General features: G+C 40.9%; 1 protein-coding gene across 10 annotated transcripts in view; it reads right to left on the minus strand.

The window, feature by feature from the left end:
* Positions 1–21,357, minus strand: part of EPB41L3 (erythrocyte membrane protein band 4.1 like 3) — a 96,207-nt gene that overhangs the window by 30,674 nt on the left and 44,176 nt on the right. For all 10 annotated transcript variants that reach the window (XM_063396177.1, XM_063396129.1, XM_063396118.1 and 7 more), the window contains exons 4-8: positions 9,440–9,544; positions 7,181–7,223; positions 4,350–4,425; positions 2,658–2,876; positions 2,269–2,356 (exon numbers count right to left, since the gene is read on the minus strand). In XM_063396177.1, coding sequence (XP_063252247.1) covers positions 2,269–2,356; positions 2,658–2,876; positions 4,350–4,425; positions 7,181–7,223; positions 9,440–9,544 — 531 coding nt within the window. The remainder of the gene's footprint in view (positions 1–2,268; positions 2,357–2,657; positions 2,877–4,349; positions 4,426–7,180; positions 7,224–9,439; positions 9,545–21,357) is intronic.

The following is a 21,357-nucleotide window of genomic DNA, read 5'->3' on the forward strand; positions in this document are numbered from 1 at the left end:
AAAGACAAAGCTGATCTTTTTCAGTGTACTTCTGTTTCACTTTCCTAAGCAAAGAGCAATATCCAAATACAGTGAATACATTCTAAAAAATGAAGTCTCATTGCAGTAATCACACTGCCTGGTGAATGCCTGAAATGCAAGTGTGTTCATACATGGCACATTTCTGCAGGTTCTGCAGCCCCTGCAAGGGGCTTCTTTTTTTTTGATACATTTTCTCAAAAACTTGTTGAGAAATGCCTTCTTCCCTTATCTCCACCTTTTGTGCAGATCTAATCTACTCAAGACTTCTGTTACTTGTTGGTATCAGAGACTGTTTTCCAATGGGATACTACCAGTGTAAAATGAAACCTGAATAAAAGAATTTGACTTTTTTCAGGAGCCGTGTGGTTGCATGGGCCAGAAACCTGTTAGCTGTAATGTTTGAGGCACATCCCTCTAGCTCTGCAAACGGATGGGGGGCACTTCCTCAGAATGGTGACAGCCCAGAGGACAAATCTATCTATTTGAACATATTTTTCATCACAGCCTTGCATTGGATAACTGAGATCTAGTTTTAATGCAAACTGGTGAGTCCAACATCTGTCCAACACTGAAGATATTGGCACAGCCTTAATGAATTGACATTTACATAGAGACATTTGCCATGGCACGACTTCCAAAAGGCATGCACAGAGATACTTGTCCCCTAGCCTGACACCATCAAATCTCACTGGCAGACCTAATTAAAACTAAACATGACTTCTCACGCCTTCAGCTCAGTTTTCAAGACGACTGTCGGGTTTCTTAACCCACAGACACATCCTGTTTATCATTGCAGCTTTTTCAAATAAAGAGCATCGCTTTGGAGAAAGATTAGCTTTTCTACTAACTTCTCTTGCTCTGAGTCTTTTGATATAAAAAAAAGAAGAGCAAACCAGGACACTAATACTTTTTCAGGAAAGAATAAATAAAATGGTTATCTTATGATATCCTATTTAAACTTCACAGCTTTTCTCCAATATTCTGAAAAATACTTAGGCCTTAGTGCTATGTTATGTAAAATTTTCAGTAACAAAGCCTGTAACTTATTTAAAACAGTAATCCATTTAGTTGCTGGTTTTGGGATTTCTTTACATCAGAAAAAAAGCTATCAAGTGACACTTGCCAATCCATTTCTCTCTGCTCCAAATGTGCCTCAAGACAGTGTGGATATCTGCAGGGTACAGGGAAGGCAGTGGCATCCCTCCTGGTAGATGTTTCCCATTGAGCTGTACACAGATTTTTCATTTTCAGTGAAGGCAATTAACACAACACAAAAGATTGCCTTGAATTCTGTAACATACATGCACAGCTCCTACGAAATGCCCCAGAGACAGTTGCAGACTCTTTCAAGATCCAAGCTGCAAATTTACCTCAATTCTTGAAAGGATTTGGTGCAGCAAAAAAACAGGCTCACAATAATTTGACCTTTACAGAAAATGCAGTTCTCTCCACAGGGCAGAATTCTTTGGTTTCATATTCATTTGCCAAGGATGTTTGCTAACCTCAAAAATGTTAAAATCCACTAGTCTTACTCTGAAGAGTGAAGAAAACAATAGTAATTATTTATTCGGAAAAAAAAAACCCAACCAAAACTAAAAATCAGACAACCAATGCAAGGCTAATAAGTGACTCTCCCAAGCCACAGAAAGAATGACCATGTTTTATTCATAACTTAGCCTGCTGATGATTAGAGAAACTACTTGATCATGGGAGAATGTTTCCAGGAGAATTACTGCCCTCCCTGTCAACTGCAACAACCACACTTCAGGAAAGAGACAAGCTGCTGTCTCCCCATTATCATCAATCTGATTAGGTTTCCAGCACAGCTAAATAATTGCTTGAAAGTCCTTTGCAGCATAGAAATTATCTGCTATCCAGTTAAGATAGCACGGTTGGCCTTATTAAACTGGAAAATGTAGCTGAATCACATGAAAATTGACCACTCTCTGGACAGCTTCTAAAATCCTCCCTCATCACCTCATCCATTCAGTATTTTTCTCAAGGATAGCATTATTTAATCAACATGAAAGTTGAAGCGCAACTTTTTTGAATCTATAGGATAAGTTATGTTATGAGATACACTTATTTCACTTATTTCATGGGTCGCCTTTTCTCATGTTGACACATGATTCATCCCACAAAATTCCTGTCTCAAAAATATGAGACAAAATAAATCAGGGAATCCGCGCAGATCCAAGTACTATGGCACAGGAGAGATATGGTCAGTGAAAGAACTAAAGTACTTACCTTGGCATGATGGAGATCTACTCCATACATTGATAGTTTTTTGGCATTCTCCAGGAAATGCATCTCAGCTTCTGCAGGTGTCATTCCCCTGTGGAAAAGTAACCAGTTCAAGCATAAATGTTAAGGAAACAGAATCCAGGAGCCGGAAAACATTTCCAGCCTGTCAGAACTACAGCCATACCCCTTAGGTAGCTGGGTACCTAGCAGAGCCACAGCTCTAGAGCAGACCCTGCTAACTCACACGCTGCAAAGCCCTTCTCTATCCAAACACACTCAGAGGAGTCTTGCCCAAAAAATATTAAGAACACCGCTGCAGGATTTAACATCTCCCGATGTCCCAAGACGGCACCTGAAGCAGGCCAGAGCTGCCACTGATGCCCTCTGCTCACCTGTGGCTCTTGTGCAGCTCGATGACCTTGTCCTCCAGCTCCTTGGTGTGGTTCGGCGCGAAGCGGAACTCGCTGACGTAGTCGCTGCCGTACTCGTCGGGGTCGTAGTCGCCGAGCTCCGACTGCACGGTGTAGGAGCCCAGCAGCGCCAGCGTGACGAACGAGCAGGGCAGCCGGCCCGACACGATGTCATCCCTCAGCTGCAAGCAGAGGTAGTACCTGCAAGGCAGCACCACAGCAGCTCGGACAGGGCTCCTCCGCCGCTGCCCCCAGGAACACCGCCCGAGCACTGGAGAGAGGCCTCGGCTCCAATAGGAACAATGACAATAATAATTTTGTAAAAAAAACCCCAAACCCCCCAAACACCGAGCTCTTGCCTCATTTTTCAGTAGGAACACCTAAGTTTATCTTTATACAGCAGCATGGAGATCTCTTAATAAAATTGGGTATTACTTTGTTTAGTGACATAGATGAAGAAATATGCATTAAACATACTAGATTTCTATCATAAATCACTGACATATAAAATTACCTGATAATTCTTTAAGGAAAAAAAACAAACCCTCATATACTGTTAATTTAAAAATAGCTGAACTCCAAGTCATTCACAAAACATAAGCTGTCTCTTTAGCAACAAGTGCTTTCTCAAAAATACATTTAAACAATAAATGCTGTTAAAACCACAGAAATGTGCAGTGCAAGGTTTCATCAGAGAGATGAAAACAGAAAAAAAAAAAGTGAAAAGCATTGGTTTAGTGGCAAAGGCAGAGCTCTCAGGGGAAATTTAAAGAGTCCAAAGAGGAATAAAGCAATCCTTTCCTTTGGAAGTGCTCTGTTCAATTGTGAACTCTTGGCACACTGTCTTTCTGCACAGTACCTCCCACAGGGGACCCTGATCTAGGCCGAAGGCTTCATGCTACCTTAAAAGCAACAAGTAGTCCATAAAGCACTGAAGGTTAAAAATATTTAAAGGTTGCAAAACATTGCACCAGGCTGGGGAACAGTTTGCTGATGGCACAAAACTCATCATGGGTTAAAGTTTTAGGTTTTTTTTTTTTGTTCTGGTTGCAATACGAATACAAAACCAGAGAGCGGGGGTGTAGAGTGCAGAGCTGAGTGACTTGGAGAGCAGGGAGCAGCTATTCATTACCACCATATTCACTATTCCATGCACAGTGATTGCTTACTTTGTCAAATGATATACAAAATTTACATGCATGTTTATTCTCATCTATCCTGGTTTCAGCTGGGAAAGAGTTCATTTTTTCCTAAGTAGCTGGTACAGTGCTTCGTTTCGCATTCAGTATGGTCATGAAACCACAACATTATCTCACTTCTTTCCTTTCATAGTCATGGTTTTACTTAAAGTAATAACTGGCAAAAATGGGCATCATGTATCTTTGTGAAAACTAAAATCAACTCTAAGGAATATATTCTATATTCTAAGGAATATAAGGAATTTACATATTGAAAAAGCTGGGCTTAAAGTATACAAAATAATTCATGACATGGGGGATAGACACTGCTCACACTATCCTTTCTGTCAAAGTATTGCATATTTTCCATAAGCTCATATGAAGAAGGAAGACAGTGGGAATATAAAGCATTTCTTTTCTTGGATAATTAGAGTGTAAGTGCTACCAGGAACAGCTTTTAAGCCACTTCTAAAAAGGTATTTAATGTTTAAAACACCTGGTAATGTCTTCAGATAGCTGGGCAGGGTCTGGAGGGTAGAATTTCACATTAAATGCAAACTGCCAAGCACCACCTGGAAAAGAACACAGATTCATTGAAAGTATACTGCAAGTGCAAACAGAGATGCTCATGCTATTCAATCAGCGGCAGACTTAAAAATATCCCAGACAAGCAATTAAAAAGAACAAGTTTTATAATATTTTTCCCACACATCATACAGAAGATATTGTATTAGATTAGATTTTACAGCTCTTATTTAGTAGGATTACCACTGAAGTGAGGACTCTGAGTGTGCGGTAATTATTAATAATACTAAAAAAACCCCTCAGTTTGAGAGCAAGGTTAACTGAAAGTAAGCACCACACAGTCTGTACAAGCATTAGAAACCAATAACCCAAAACACAGAGGTGCTGGAAACCCCACAAGCCAGAGTACGAATGGGCTCTGGAGCAGGGTGATGTGCTGAGGTTTAGCTGCCCAAAGCAGCTCACAGCATCCTCTCAGAGTGCTGCCTCAGCACATACCTCCTTTCTTCAGCAGACATAAATTATTGTGCAGACAAAACTGCAAGGACAAACAGAGAGTATGACTGCAAAAGTACATAGCACCGGGGAATTCTTATTTAATTATTTCACTAAATTTAGTCAACCCATGGGATGGATACTGGTTTGAGACTCCAGAGTTAGCAAAATTATTTCTGGAGTGTTAGCTTTAAATGTTGTAAAGAAAAAAAAAAAATCAAGATTTTTAAAAAAGAGTTGAACATGGTACATAAATAAAGAAGTTATTCTGAAAGAAGGGGTTAGCTTACACTAGCACATGACTTGAATGCAAATGAAAAGCAGTCACAAAACCCCAAACCACACTGTTCTAACAAACAACAAGGATATTTTATCCCATGGGAGACCCCATCCACTTTGGTCATCCACACATCTAATCTTGAATATTCAAGGCCAGGCTGGCTGGGGCTTTGAGCAACCTGGTTTAGTGGAAGGTGTTCCTGCCCATGGCAGGGGTTGAAATTAGGTGATCTTTAAGGATCATCCTATCCAAACGATTCAATGACTCTATGAATGTGCAAGCGGAGTTTTGAGGATCATCATCAGGACTTCAGCTCCTGGTAAGACTTTTGGAGTCCTTGATTCTAGGAACTTTTCCATTTTCTTGGGCCATTAAAGACAGTGAAAGGAAGATTTGGCTGGCAGCAAGGATGGAGCATAGTCCCACCGGAGTAGATCAGCCCCAAGGTGGAAATGCAGCCAGAGGTGACACCTGGTTCCACAACAGATGGAAGGGACCATGGCCTGTAAAGCTATTTCTTGGCACAAAAAAATAAATCAAACCTATGATAAAGCCTATCATAATAACACAGATGGTTAAGATAGAGGAGTAAGCAGTCTTTACCCTATATTTACAGGATTGGAATAAACCCTAACACTGTGTAAGTTAGTGGGTTATAACTAACAGGGTGTGAACCAAGGGCCTTTCTCAACCACTGGGATGAAGGCCAAGCAGTGTGGTCTGTGTGTTGTACAACTCAACCAGAATTTAGCGGGACTATACACACACACACACACACACACACACACACACATATATATATATATATGTTTTAGAAAGCATTATGTGTAACAGCACTCCTTTTCCACTGTTGGCCTGTTCCAAACTTCTGGGATGAATTGTACAGAGAAAACAAATTATTACTGTCATTTTCTGCAAATACTACTGTCCACTGCCTCAAGTCCAGGATGAGACTCTTCTCGCCTGGTTAATTTCCTGCTGTCACAACCCTTCATTGTCTATGTAATGGCTTGGGTACATATTAAATACATTTCAAATATGTGGTGGGGAGCTGAGGTGCTTTACTTGCATTGACCCTCTGTGTAACGTAACTCATCGTGGTCTGAAGCACCCTCCTCTCCAGATCCATCCCTTCATGAGATTTAAAAAAGGCAAATGCTCTTTACTTTGTATTGCAGATCACTTACTTGTAATGAAAATAATACTGGAGGAAAAGGGAAGTTGCTCATAGTAAGTGGGGAAATTTTCCCACCAGTGTAAATTAACCCTTTTAATCTTGGGGAGGAAAGCAGTTTCTTTGCCAGGCCTCACCCAAATAATGTGAGCTGCCAGATAAACATTTGTTTGTGGAAGCACAAGTGCTAGAAGAGGTCATTTAGAAAATGTGCAAAGAAAAAAAGTTACTGAGGCTTTTCTGCCCATAGAAGTCAGACACATAAACATTTTGTCAATTTTAAAAAGTGAGGGGAAGTAAAAAAAACGCAAGTCAAGTTTTGAGCCCTGCCATCTTAAAAAGGTTTTCCTTCGACAGGTTTTTGAATTTCTAATGTAGCTCAGTTGTTACAACTGAGCTTTTAAAAAGATTCACGTGAATCAGAAAATTGACTGAATGGTCATTTTAGGAGCAAAGATTAATCTTCTGAAATGAAGAAAGGGAAAGTATTTTAGAGTACTATTTTGTATCAGCAAATTATTTCAGTATGGGCCATGAGCAGTGTTTCTGGATATGATATAAATATCAGTAATGCAAGAAATTATTCATATACATGGCCTAGTCCCTAAGGTTACGTTGCTTAATGTCAAACTACAGGATTTTGCTTCTCTGCAAATGTCAAGTTGTTTTCAGCAATGCAAGTTCATGTGTTGCGAGCATCAATAATGCCTCATCATCATCATGGGGTAAAAAATCTAAAGGATGCACATAATTCCTTTGCTAAAGACTTGGGACAGGATACAAAAGATGCCTGTGAAATACACTTTGTCCCCATGGGGAAACATGTAGAAGGGGGCAACAATAACAAACTTACTTCGGATCTGCTTCTTGATTTCCTTGGCAGGGTCCAACCAATTCTGTAAAGAAAATGTTTCCTTTTTTCAATTTGAATTAGAAAACACAATAAACATTATTTTTAAAACAGTGCTACAAGTCAAAGCTATGTGAAGCTCTGCCATCTCTTTCTCCTTGGAGTAGCAGTAGGCAGGGCTAACACTAATTTTCAAGACGTGGCCCAGGGTAGAAACAGGATTTTTATTAACCTTCACAGACTCTGAGGGCCTAAATGATTTGAAATAAAAGAATCAAAAATAGGAATTGGTAAAATGGACCCACAGAGATCTTTTCACAGAGTATCTTCTGGGAAAACTAAATTTCTACAAGCTTGATATAAAGAGGTGTTTTTGATCAATTTTTTTTTCTCGAATGCTGGAAAGGCTGGAAAGACTTGTTAGAAGATAAGCAAGTGCAGAATAGGGCACTACCCTGTTTGCAACACAGCGTGGGCACAAGGGGCTCTCCAGGGAAAACCAGAGGCAGAACCACAGCACCTCTGCCCCCATCCACACCAGGCAGAGCCCAGTGACTATGCAAGACAAAACCCCTGCTGAGGAGGTGGAGAATTATCCCAGTGATGTGTTGGTACTCCATGGATGCCAAGGAGCAGATGAAATGCCTCTGGAGGAGGCACACAGCAGCTTGGGGTCTCAGTGCCTCTGCTGTCTTGACCTCTAAGAGAATCAAGTTCATATTTAAAATGCGTCACAGCCCAGAACAAAAACTTCGCTTTCCCCAGGAAAGTTCCACTTTCTCCAAAGAAAGATAAACAAATGTATCGGAGAGACAATAAAACACTGAAGAGATATCAAACAAGCAGAACACAACAGTCCCTCCCCAACAAAAACAACCAGTTTGCAGCTGTCCAAACGTGCTCTGTGGTGCAAAACAAGAGCCTGAAGATCTCCAGCTATTGCTGAGCACAAAAGCACACTATGCACCAAGAAATTAAAGATGCATTAGGATTTCTGTTTACAAAGATGACATGGGACGTGGGCACTTATGTTGTCTGGCTGGAATCTATGTGCCAGAGGATGGAGGTGAATTGCTAAGTACTTTGACATTAAAAATATGCATGTTATTGATCAATAAAAGTGGCAGCAGGCAGTTGCTCTTTTAACTGTTTAGCTCTGTAAAGTAACTGGTGACCTATAAATGTTTAGTGCTTCTAAACCAAATGTTAATAATGAATCCATCTTTCCCATAGGAAAGCATACCTATCTGAAAATACACTTAGACTTCTGCCTAACTTTTCTCAAAATTCAAAATTAAGCACATGCTAAGACATTATCTTGCACTGGCATGAACTAAGTATCTGCTTAAGTGATTTTCTGAATCAGAAACAAAGAAGTCTGTAAAGAAAGGGGAAAAAAGAAACAAAAAGACCGATATCTTTCATATCATATGTATTTGAAACAAAAGGAAACCTAGAAAACACAACTGTCGTTTCCACAAGATATAAACAGCTAAAGAAGTAGTAGTAGCTCCAGCTCCATGAAGGAAGACCTTTTAGGCCAAGCAAAGTACAAAATACCTTCAGTTGGTGAGCTCTGCTGAGCTACCGTGCATATTGTTAAGTTTTGTACTGTTTTCTGTAAAATATTATCCTTTGATACTCTCTCTTTCACTGTACCATGTCCCAAACAATGCAGGTACATATCACCTGCACATTAGATCATCTTTGACACTTTTAATACACAGCTTGTTTCATACTGATGTTGGGATGCAGGACAGCAGAACGTGATTCACTATTGCTACCAACTGCTTTTGAAGACTAATGGCTTTAGTCAAATCAACAATAATGCTGAGATAGAGTCAAGGTTTAGAGCCTTCCCTTATCTTAGCAGTTAGCAGGAGCAGTCAGTCATCTCCTGCCTATTTGTGTCCCAACCAATATTCTTAAGCCATATTTTAGTATTATATGTTTTGCAGTATATCTGAGAGTGTAAATCTGACTTTTATCTATGACAGTAAAGCAATAAATCATACAAGAAAGAGCACCAGCTATGTGATTAATATCTTTCATGTCATAAATAGCCAGAAGAGAGGGAACCCAGGGAAACACAGGAGATGCTCTTGAGAAGCAGAGTCACAAAAAACAATTGCTCAAACTGTGTCTATGAAACTTGGCAAGGAAGATAAAGCCAACTTCTGGACTGTTTGCAGCTGTCTGGGGAGTGTCTCAGGGAGTTCTGATGTTCACATGCCAAACACCACCTGCAGTTTTGTGGGTTACCTTTTGGTTTTCTGTGTCTCTGTATGTTAGACCAAAATAGTCTTTTTCCAAAAGGTTCAGATGCTCACACACTTTGTCGAATAGCACTTGACCTCTGGAACGTTTCTGTGTGAGGAAAAAAAAAACAAACAAAAAGATGCTTAAGTTTGCAAAATAAAGTAATATAAGCATTAAAATAACACCTTTTCTGTCAAACCAGTAACCTCAAAATTATTCAACTCAAGGCATCCATCTTTCCATCCTATTGACCTGGAGCTTCAGAGGAAACTGCTGAATGGTGCAAATCCTCTTTTCCTAAAACCTCAAGTCTTCTTGCAGAGTTAAAAACAAGTCATACATATCATGTTTCAACTTCCAATAGGTAAATCTCTTCTGTCTTTCAGAACCTGCAACTTCAAGAGCATGATGAGGCCACACCTCTGCAAACCAAAGCAATTCTTTGTGTATAAGTAGCAACAAATGGCAGTACAAAACATTCCATGGATTACCAGAGGTGTGACTGCGGGGGCAATCCACTGGAGGAAAAACCGAACATGGACATACTTTTTGCTTTGTTAACAGTGTGGACTGATTTCACATTTTTATTTTTTGTCTAATACAGAGGGAAATGTGATTGTGCCATCTACGGAAATCATGGAAAGAGCCAAGATCTGACTAGAATGAAGCTGGGTAAAAAAAACAGCTTCCCAGTGCCCCCCTAACCTTCATCACTGCTGGCATGTCAGACGAGAAGACCTCTCACTGTCAACACCCAGAGCCCGTAGCAGACGCTTCATAGTATCTATCATATTGGACAGTGAATATTCTGTTCGTCTTGGTTCTCAGTGTTGTATGTGAAATTGAGAAAAAATTCTCCAGAAAACCAAACAGACAGAAACAACCTCTTTAGAACCTACACATGCCAATTTTGATATGCATTAACCACGATAAACAAATCAAAATTATTTGGGCCATAATCAACACCGCGTTTCATCACGGCCTGCTCCTCAAAGTGTAACTCAGCTAAAGGAAAAAATCTCCCCACTTTATTCTGACCACACGCACACATAAATATTTTAGTTGATGTCAGCACAGCGTTTTTGTTATCTGTAGCACACAGATGACTAGAAGCAGACTAGAAATACACTACTTGCTTCAAAGGCAATGCAGCCAGTTGACACAAAACAGGAGAGAATGCCACCTCCAAATTTATGTGCCTCTGCCAACAGAGCTGTGCCCGAACTGCGTTGCCAGCCCAGCAGCCTTGGCTGGGAGAGGGCAGTTCAAAATCCAAGCTGACACAGCTATGCCAACAAACCCATGGAGCCCAACGCTGGCCTCAAACTGTTTCAGAAATTGTAAGCAAGCCAAGAGGAAAAAAAAAAGGAAAGAACTGAGGGTTGTTGCCTAACACCCAGTGAAAACATCGCAAGAGATGATGGAGGGAGTTGTGAAGTGTAATCTAATTTGTGTTAAATTTGGTATTTTTACTGGCATTCAAATGGTATATTGGAAGGAACACTGGAACACATCCTTTACATTTTTATCAATGGAGAAAGCATGGCCTAAAAAAGGTTCTCCAGCTGAGGAAAATAAACCAGGCCCAGAAGTGCATTACAAGTGTATTCCTGTAAATTCATCTACTGTGCCTTCCAGCATTATTTGAGCAAACAGCTCTAGGGCCTTGTTCTGTGTGTCACATGCTTTCCACCCTGTAAGTAGGAAGCATAAATGTGCCTCAGCTCCTTTACAATGTCAAACAAATGTTTAGTTAATTCTTCACGCTCCAAACTTGAAAGTAGGTAACAAGAGGTTGGTGGTTTTATACTTGGTGTTCTCTGAGAGAAAGAGGCGGTTAAAAAAGATCTCAAAACTGGTGTGAGGAGAGGAACCAACTCAGAAACTTCAAGCCAAAATGGTCACGTTTCTGCTACAGGCAAGCAATGTTGCATTTTGACAAATTTCTTGCTCTTCTACTTGTTAACAAACTAAGCAGTTATACCAAATAGAGAAAAATAAGCATGTTAGCTCTGAGGGCACCAGCTTTGAAAACACTGTGTCTGCACCAGTGCACCATTAACATGTATTCAAATTGTGGCACTTCAGTGCTCCCTTAATTTTAAGAGTCACTCAGGGCCAACAGAGGACCTGTTTTATGTGGCAAAATCACGTAGCCACACAGATGTCTGTTTTGAGAAATAGTAGCTAGCAGCTCCAAGGTATGGTGTTTTAACAGGGTATTACAGGAAACAGTTATGCAGGACTGTGGTGTAATAAAAACCAAACGCCCAGAAAACCCCCAGTGCTCAGTATTTCTTATTTGGCTACACACTGCAAGCAAGGGAGAGTATCTGTGGCAATCTGGAACAATTTTCATGGCAATATAACCTCCTCTTCCTCCTCCTGTGTGAAGAGGCGCAAGTTGTACTTAGTAATTTTCCACAAAACTCCTGCTGCATCGAGATATGGGAAAACCCTGCTGGTGGTGCAAGAGGACATGAGAAACACAAAATGTAACTGACAGCCCTTCCTGGCCAGGGTCTTCTCTTCACCATCACAAGGTAAGAACTGGTGATGGCTGAGGCAAAGCCTTACCAACACCACTTCTCTTCTGACAGAAACAGCCATTGACGCCTTAAGTTTTATCTTTCGTGTTTTTCAGATTCTGTGCTGCCTAGGGGTGTAGTTCTGAGCCTCATATTAAGTGTTAGTAAGCTGTCTTCACAGAGCAGGTAGACAAAACAAATCCTTTCCTGCTGAAGACCAAGGACAACGAGTAGGCGTTTTCAGGCCCAAAAGCATAAACAACAGGGGACTGAAGAGAGAAAACAAGGAGCATGGGACTTCATAATCTGAAGCTGCAATTGGACAATTAAACCCTAATATGAAAATGGACCAAAACTTCTAAAAGTGTGAGACCTCGTGACCGGCAGTCCATTTTGTGACCATTTAAATCCACTTTGGGTGTAGCCTTTGCCAGGGTCTTGTACTGTCCAAGGTGTATCCTTAAAGACCTTTCAACAAATTTCTACTTTATTCTCTAGCTCTGTCCAATCTCTGTCCCAGGTCAGCCTTCCCAAAGCATCACTAGTGCAAGAGAAATCCTCATGCACCTGCATACAGGCAGCAGTGCCATTTTGTACCCACGAGTTGTGAGCAGACACACTTTTCTAAAGCGTGATTGCACAGAAACTCAGTGAAGGGAAGCTACTGCATAAATTCATGAGAAATTAAGAGGTTCAATTAGAAATATATAATTAAAGCAATTGAACAAACCTCTTTTGCTCTTGTTAACTGTTTCTATTTTACTGTATGCCCAAATAACCATGCCATGAAAGGCAAGGATATAATTGCTTTGGCAGGGAGAGAATGGGAGGAGGAGAGAAAGGTCAACTTGCAAGTTCATACAGCTCCTCAATCCATCCTAAACCTTTACTTTCCATTTTTTTGGAGTGACAAGTCTAAGATGATGAAATATTGGCAGTCTGCTGGTTACTGTGGATCACAGGTTAATGCCAAAAAATGCCAATCAATTCTCAGCAGTCAAAAACATGTGGATCAAAAAAATAAATAAAAAAGAAGACTTTGTGCTATAAAATACTGACTCTGTAAACGAAAAAAAAAAAATTCTGAAAGGTAAATCTGGCAAGAGTATCCACTAGAAATATTCTTAGATATTTTTCAGGCATGAATGGGATGAAATGAAATGTGCAGATGTGAAAAAAAGAAGCTTTGCTTAAGCTCTGGGAAATCAAGTAAACAGAAGGAATATAACACACAGATTAAACACTATAAATGAACACAAAGGTCTGGGAGCAAAAACATTATGTTTTTTCACAGCCTCATCCCTGCAGGTCTGTAAAGGCCAGGGCTCTCTCTTGAAGCTGGAATGGGAATAAACAGCCTTCTGGTGAAGTTCCCAGTGAAAGGAGCCAGCAGCAGCAAACTTGGCAAACCAGTGCCTGCCAGCAATTCTCACACACAAGGAGAAGCAGCCTCTCTTCTCACCAGCTCCTCAGTTTTGAAGATGAGTTTCTCCCTCCTTGGGATGCTGAAGGTGATAAAAGGCTTTCTTGTCCCCTAATTGCCTTCTGCACCATCCTCAAATCTTTCCACATCATCTTCTTCAGCCCCATATCCCCCATCACCTTACAAGATCACCAGACCAAGACTGTGTAAACACAGAGTGAAAAGCTCAAAAATCCAAGTACTTCTACCTTTGTTCTACCTGGATAACAAGATTATTATCAAGTCAATTATTCTCATTGGCAAATATTTGGGTACAACATCTGGTTTTTCTTAATGCAGAACAATAGTAAGAAAGTTTTCCTTTATTATGATTAAACCCATAGGCTGTAAAGTACTTATAATAAGCAAACATCAAAGTGAAGAAATGCAAGCCTTCGTTATCACTTCAGCCACAAAGTATGTACTGTATGGTAATCACAGAACCACTGACTGGCTGAGGCTGGAGGGCACCTCTGGAGATTGCCTAATGCACCCTCCCTTCTCCATAAGCACCACCTAAAGCAGACTGGTCAGGATCATGCCCACTTGGGTTTTGAGTATCTCCATGGACGGAGACTCCATAGCCTGTATGGGCCACACCCACAGTGAATTATTTTTTTCTTCTGTTTAAATGGAAATTCACTGTCTTTCACTTTGTGCCCTTTGTTGTGGCTAATGTGTACCACTGACCACATTCTGGCTCTGTCTTCTTCACTCCTCCCATCAGATGTTTTTACACATTGCTAGGATCCCCCTGAGCCTTCTTTTCTCCAGGCTGAACAGTCCCAGCTCTCAGCCTTTCCTTGTACAAGATGTACAATGGCCTTCATCATATCTGTGGCCCTTTGCTGAACTCGGTCCAGTATGTTCATGTTTCCCCGTCCTGGTGAACCCAGAATCAGGCTCAGCACTCCAAGACTGAGTAAAGGGGAAGGATAACTTCCCTCAACCCGCTGGTAACATTGCCCAGGATGGCACTGGCCTTCTGTGCTGCCAGGGAACAGCAGTGACTTCTGCTCACCTATTTGCCCACCAGGACCCTTGAGTAATAAAACCCCTGTATTGCACCAAGCCAGCTACCAAACCCACATGTTAGTGTACTGTGTTAAGCAACGAAGGAAATGACATAGAAAATGAGCAACCAACAGCTTGATACAAAGTTGTTAATACAAAGGTGTTATACAAATGCTTAATGATATCAACTTCCTTCCTACAGGTGGTAGTTAAAATCAAGAAAATTCCTTTGCGAGTCAGTAAAATACAGGGAAGAGATCAGGAAGATTTCATATGTTATGTACTGGATGGTGCTTCCCAGGCTGGAAGCCATTTTTGCCAGAGGAAAATTTATCAGGATTCAGATCTGCCACCTCCAAGGGACAAATTTTATTTCTGTGAAAGGCTGCAGGCTTGGCTGCCCCATGCCAAGAGGCACCACCTCTACAAAAGGTCTTCAAGCTGCTGTGGGTCCTGGTTTGGCAAACCTGCCCTGTCTCTGAAACACAATCATTTGGAGTCTTTCTGCAGGCCATTTTGGCACCCACTCTGATAATGCAGCCTGAGCCTCTTCTGATGCACCTCACCCTGAATGACCCACTTTCACTTGTTGGGTAACCTCCAACCTACAGGACCAGCCATCTTTCCCAGATCTGTGCCAGCTAGAGCCATCCATGCTGAGGACCTGTCAGTGCTCAGGCTTCTTCCAGATAGAATTCAACCCTCTGTCTGACAGATTTCTCACTGGAGGGGCAATGTCATTCTGGGACTGGTAGCTCAACATGGCTGAGGAGCCTCTGTTCTCAGAAGGTTTCAAGGCATTGGCCAGGGAATGCCAGAGCTGGCCTGACTGCATCTGCTCAATGCCCTGCTCATGTCAGGGGCCTCTCCAGTCCCTTTGAACCAGCATGGCTGTGATACTGGGATCCTTGTGCAGCTTCCCGAGTGCTGAGGGATTCAGTGTCTGACTACAGGGCAGAGTGTTGGTCTACTCTCAAGGCTCTATTTTTGCTTACCAGCAGATTACCCTACTCTCACTGAGAGGGAAACAGGAGGAGGACCTGACAAGCAGCAAGCAGCCCTCTCTGCTTCCTAGAAATGAAAACTATGGAAGCCTCTGAAGTGATGCACTTTGGGGCGGTTCTACGTTGGCATTCAGTGCTGCAGTCTCATGTGGGTGCAGAATGCTGAGCAAGGGCTGCTTGCAGCATGGAATCAATTACAAGAGATCACACTCAGACCAAATTTTGCAGTGCTAGGGGAAACACAAAGTGAGAACAGAGTTCCCCAGCCAAACATCTAAAACAGGATTCATTTTTGCCACCAATAACCACCAACTCCACTGCACAGTAACCGCAAGGTCAGGACAGCCCGATGAACTGACACTTCCCCTTCTGATCAGTCAGGGAGCACAGCAAGATGAAAATGTATCACAGCTGTGGACCTGGGTTTTAAAAGGGAAGGGTTTGCATGTAACTTTCTGCACAGATACATATGCAAACGACCTTGCTGCTTTCCTGGGAAAAGCTGCCAAGCTGCCAGTGAGCAATGTCAGAGCAGCGCTAGCCTGGCACCCGACTCCACACAATTACGGTAATAACTCCGGTTGGGCAGGACCGCTGGAATGAGCACAAACAGATCAGTGTCGTGAAATCCCGGTACGAATAGTTGGACTCGAACTGATGTTGAGGTTATCTGGTTCACATTCTTAATCAGCATTTGCACTTTCCAATGCATCTCAACAATACACTCTGTAAATGTGTGGGCTGGCTCTAGCCTTGCACACTGTAATGTATTTTGGCATGTGGTTGTACTAACCTCTTCCTTTTCCCCTTTTCCTTCTGGTGGGGAAGAATTAGCTAATTTTTTTTCATTTCCAATGTTTTAATTTTTTTTTATGAAAAAGATTTCAATTGTGTGCAGACCACTGATTTGATTTCATTTTACTGTTTCAATTTAAACTACTTCTTGCAATTTAATTTGGTCGATACTTTCATTTTCTACATTGCATGGGCTGTGTAGTAGTCTCCTATGTGCAAACACAAGTAAAACACTTCCAAAAGTTAAAATGTACATGGCAACAAATAAATAGCACACACAAAGGGAAGCTTCTCCATCCCCACACTGCAGTTTCTGCAATTATTCTTGCAGCAGAAACAAGTGAAAATGATTAACTGGTTGTTGGGAATACTTTGTACTCACCACAGAGAGCACTCTCTTAACAAAATTCCCCCAGCTGAGTTGCTGAATTCCAGCCTCCTGACAAACAATTTCTCATTCTTTCCTCATGAACTACCCAATTTACACAAAATATATGCCAGATCCCAGAAAAAAACACCCAATACTTCTGCAAATACTTACTACTCGCAAGCTAAAGTGACCAAGCCTGCAAGATCAATTTTGTATTGAGAACCCCATTTCTGGGGGAGGGATATGAACATCACACATATGTCATAAATTAAGATGCATAGGCAAGTATGTACATAATTTGAGGCATACAATATATGCATACAAACAGATGTGAATTTGTAAGTGGATAATCATTGTAGTTCCAAATGTGGCCATGTGGCCACATCATGTTGCTTCTCCATCTACAGAAAGTCAATCAGAGATTCTAAATTCACACAGCCATTCTGGTAAGGAGCATATTTTTATCTGTGAATGAAATAATAATCAACATACCATGACATTTCCCATGTTTTTCCCAAAAAGAGTTTGAGCTGTTCAAGAACCAGAGAGTTGAACTGAGAAATTCTAGAAGCTGATCACTGTACTTTAGGCCAGAAAATTTCCAAGGATGGAGAAAATTATTTTTGAACGTGTCATAATTGAAGACAACAGAAGGAAATAGTAATTCTTTTCTCAAGGAAGATACATGGAAAAAGTCATTCTGAAGAAGTTTAACTTCATTTCACTTCTACACATTTATAATTTGCATTTTCAAAGGATTTACTCTTTCCCTGTTTATACTTCTCCACAGGGAAAAAAAGATGAAGCAGAAAGGTGACAGGAGAGAAAACAAAACCCCTGAATTTCTTCAAACCTACAGTTTCTCAACTAAAGTTCCCAGCCAGAAGCCAAGTGAGGAGAGACACAGGATAGAGAATCTTTCCCAGAGTCTTAACTGGCTGAAAATCAGCAAGTTTTCCTCTGGTTTACTGAAGTAAATATCACATGTGTAGTGTGTAGGATAAAAACATCTGTGAGCATAACATGACTTAACCACTGGAATGTAGGTCTCTAAATCCCCTGCTGTGCTTGCTGAACATGGCACTGGCAGTTCCAGAAGCATCATCAACAGTTAATTCATCTGAAAGTTCAGTGTGTTGTGAGTCATGTTCTACCCATTCCACAAAACATTTTCAAGTCATTTCTGCTAGGGAAAAAAACCTCTGCTGAAGTTAGCAGTGTAACACTGTACCCTGAAGACAAAGGTAGGATATACAGTGTCAAAGCAAACAGCAAATGGCCTACTCTCCCTCTTCCACACAGAACAACAACAGCAAAAAAAAGAGCTTAAAAATAACAGAAATTAACTCATATTGTCTTTTGATTCCAACTACTTTGTTTCTTGAAGAAAGAATCCGCATATGCAAAGTATTATAAACCAATATCTTGGGTTGGAAATACGCTTAAAGATCATCTAGTTCCACCTGCCCTGCCATTTCAAGGACACCTTTCACTAAACCAGATTGTTCAAAGTCCCATCCAACCTGGCCTTGAACACTTCCAGGGATGGGGCATGCACAGTTTCTCTGGGCAACCAGTGTCTCAGCATCCTCACAGTAAAGAATTTCCTCCTAATATCCAATTAAATATTCCCTCTTTTAGTTTAGAACAGTTCCCCTCTGTCCTGTTGCTCACTGTCTGAGTAAAATGTCTCTCTCCCTCTTTTCTGTAAGCCCCCTTTAACTACTGGAAGGCCACAATAAGGTTTCCCTGGATCCTTTTCCAGGCTGAACAACCCCAACCCTCTCAGTCCTGTCTTTACAGAAGAGGTGCTCCAGCCCTCTGAGAAACTTTGTCGCCCTCCCCTGGATGAGGAGGAGACATAAATGTTCAAAATAAAACACATAATCATTAATAATAAATGTTCATAAATGTATCCCTGGGATGGACAGAACACTCTCATCCAGTTTGTAAGCAGTTGGCCAGCAAGCGTAGGAGATATTGAACAAGACATTTTTGCCAGCTTTCAGGATGCAAAGGGAAAAAAGACACACTCCAAGAAAAGAAAATGTTCAAAGGAAAATATATTAATTTTCTTGGTTCTCAAAAATTTTCCATACTTCAATGATAAACTGTATTTGGATATATCTCAAGTCAAAATTCCAGATAATATCTACTGAATGAAATATTTAGCCAGAACTGGAGAGAATTAAGAATAAGGCAATTTCAGAAAGATTTTGCTGAATAAAATCTATATCAAAAAGATTTTTTTTGGCCATTATGAAGCTACTTTCTTGCACAGAAATCCTTTTCCTGAAAGCCATGTATCAATATAAGCTCTCCAACTGTTCTATTTCTTTATTAACTTCTTTATGTGTGAACCCTCATAAAACATCTCAGTAGGTGACTGATATAGACTAATAGTTTGAAATAAAAGCTGCAATAATATTTTGCATATCTGTCTCTGCCTTTTAATTTAGAACACTATCTTATACTGCTCTGCACATATAAATGAATGCCTCATAAGGAAACAGGGTAGATGAGAAGGTATTTTAACATACAGTGATGACTGATCACTTTCTTTATTTCCCCCATTATGGCAGCACTATAATTTAGCATTTTATTGATATTTATTGCAACACACCATATTGAAATGTATTACCATTCCTGAAAATAACCTCTTCTGCAAACCGCCAACCAAGCATTTAGATAAACAGATAAATACGTAACACTGCCTGTGCTACAGTTACATACCTGCAGCAAATGTCAATGACATTGTATAATATGACATAGTTTTTATCAGGGGCAACCTTCTTTAATGCCATTTGAGCTCGCAATCCTAAACAGCCAGCACTAATCTAAAAAAACCCAGAGGACTGCTAAATCCCAGTAAGAAGATTGGTGACCTAGTCCCGATTCTGGCATAGAACCAAATTAGGGTTTTTGCCTTCCACATCAGCAGCAGAGATCACACCAGCACCAGCACCACACAAGCTCTGAGGGTACCGATGGGTGCTCTGCACAGTTCGCATCCTTGGGAAAACAGTGAGCATTCCGTTCAGGACAGGGCAACCGCGCTGGGGGCACTCGAGAGAAAATAAACACTCGAGCATGTTTTTACACACGGAAGTGTGAGAGCCATGTCTGCCCGTGCACAATGGCTACAGAAACACCTGTCAAATGTGATGATTGTCAAATGCATCCCAAGTGCATCAAGAGAACGCATGCCGTGTAAACTGAGGTCTGCTACCAGCTTATGAGCACTGCTCTCGATAAATGAATATAAAAACAGCAGGCACAATTTCTCAAGTAGAAGTTCTGTTCTCAGCACATTTATTAGCTTCATGCATTTGCTAAATCATGACATAAAATAATAAAGAGTATTCCATTTATGAATTCTTTTCAGCAGAGAAAGTGACCCCCTCACTCAGCTTTCCTGAGAGCACAGATTGTTTGGGCTTGGATTTTAGCTAGACATGCAGCTGATCCATTGGCTTAATGCCTCCTGATTGCCCTACAGCCTCCTGCAAGACACTCTGAAGTAACTCAGGCGGGTCTCTTGGGATTCACTACAGCAGCTGAAGCTTTCCAGTGGTAGCTAAAATATTTTCCTTATTCTACCTATACTTGGACAAACTCAGCAAACACTCATCTCTCCTCATCTCACATGCTAACTAACTGTGCACAAGCCTAGTATCAACACAGCAAGGGGAACCAATCACTACCTGAAATATAAATAGTCCTTGGCATACATCAACAAAAAACAACCATAAATAGTTTGTTTATTTTCAGCTGAAAAAAAGCTCTACTGTCAACATAGTCCGATTTACAGAGTAATCTTGCCATATGAATTTAAAAGCTACAGAGCTCTCTCTGACCTACATTGCCAGCCCAGAGTGAAAAAAAAAAATACACTGCAGAGAAAGATGCTCTTGAGGCAGAAGAGGGAGTAGGATGATCAGCTTTTAGATTTGGGGTACTTTAGATAGTATTGCACCATCAACACTGGGGTTTTCATGAAAACTAACATATCCTGTTCTCAAGCTACATCCAAGCTTTATCCACTTCAGATCAAAACCATTTCTGTCAGAGTGAGATAAACCATGAGAGACAGACCTTGCTGCATATCAACACTTTGCTTTGCAAGCAGATATTTTACCACCCAGTCCTGTCTATGATATTCTGTTCACTGTATCAACAGACAAGGATAAGAAAACATAAAAGCAGCCCAGTGCATCATGGGGCTCAGCTGGAAAAAAAAAATCACCCACGTGGGACATTAAGATTTTCTTTGACATGCTAATATATTTAGAGGATGATAATAAAGTGAAGATTTATTTAGTTTGGGCCTGGAAATGGCAATTATTAGTGTAAACGTGGGGGCAACACCTATAAATTGGAGAAATTTAAAAAAAAATAGAAACAGAGTTGATAATGAGTTTAGACAGTTCAGCTGGGACTGGAACAGGCAGCAGGCACTTCAGTGACACAGAAACAGAGCAGGAAGCATGACAAAATGCAGGGAGGCTTGGCAGGAGAGTGACAGGGCAGACATGAAAATCAGCAACTTCTGTGCTGGTTGGGCATGAGGTGGAGGGGAGAATGTACCCATTGTACAGAAACAGCAGCAGGCTTTGAGTGTCCATTCAGAAAAGGAAAAAAACCCAAAGTCTTTCATCCACTCTTTTTGATTTATATTCCAGCAGTCATTAAAGAATACATGCAGAGGCTGGGTGCTGGCTGCACAAGGCACTCTGGTAAGAAGCTGG

The sequence above is a fragment of the Prinia subflava genome, chromosome 1 (assembly GCF_021018805.1).
Source record: "Prinia subflava isolate CZ2003 ecotype Zambia chromosome 1, Cam_Psub_1.2, whole genome shotgun sequence".
Taxonomy (NCBI): Eukaryota; Metazoa; Chordata; class Aves; order Passeriformes; family Cisticolidae; genus Prinia; species Prinia subflava.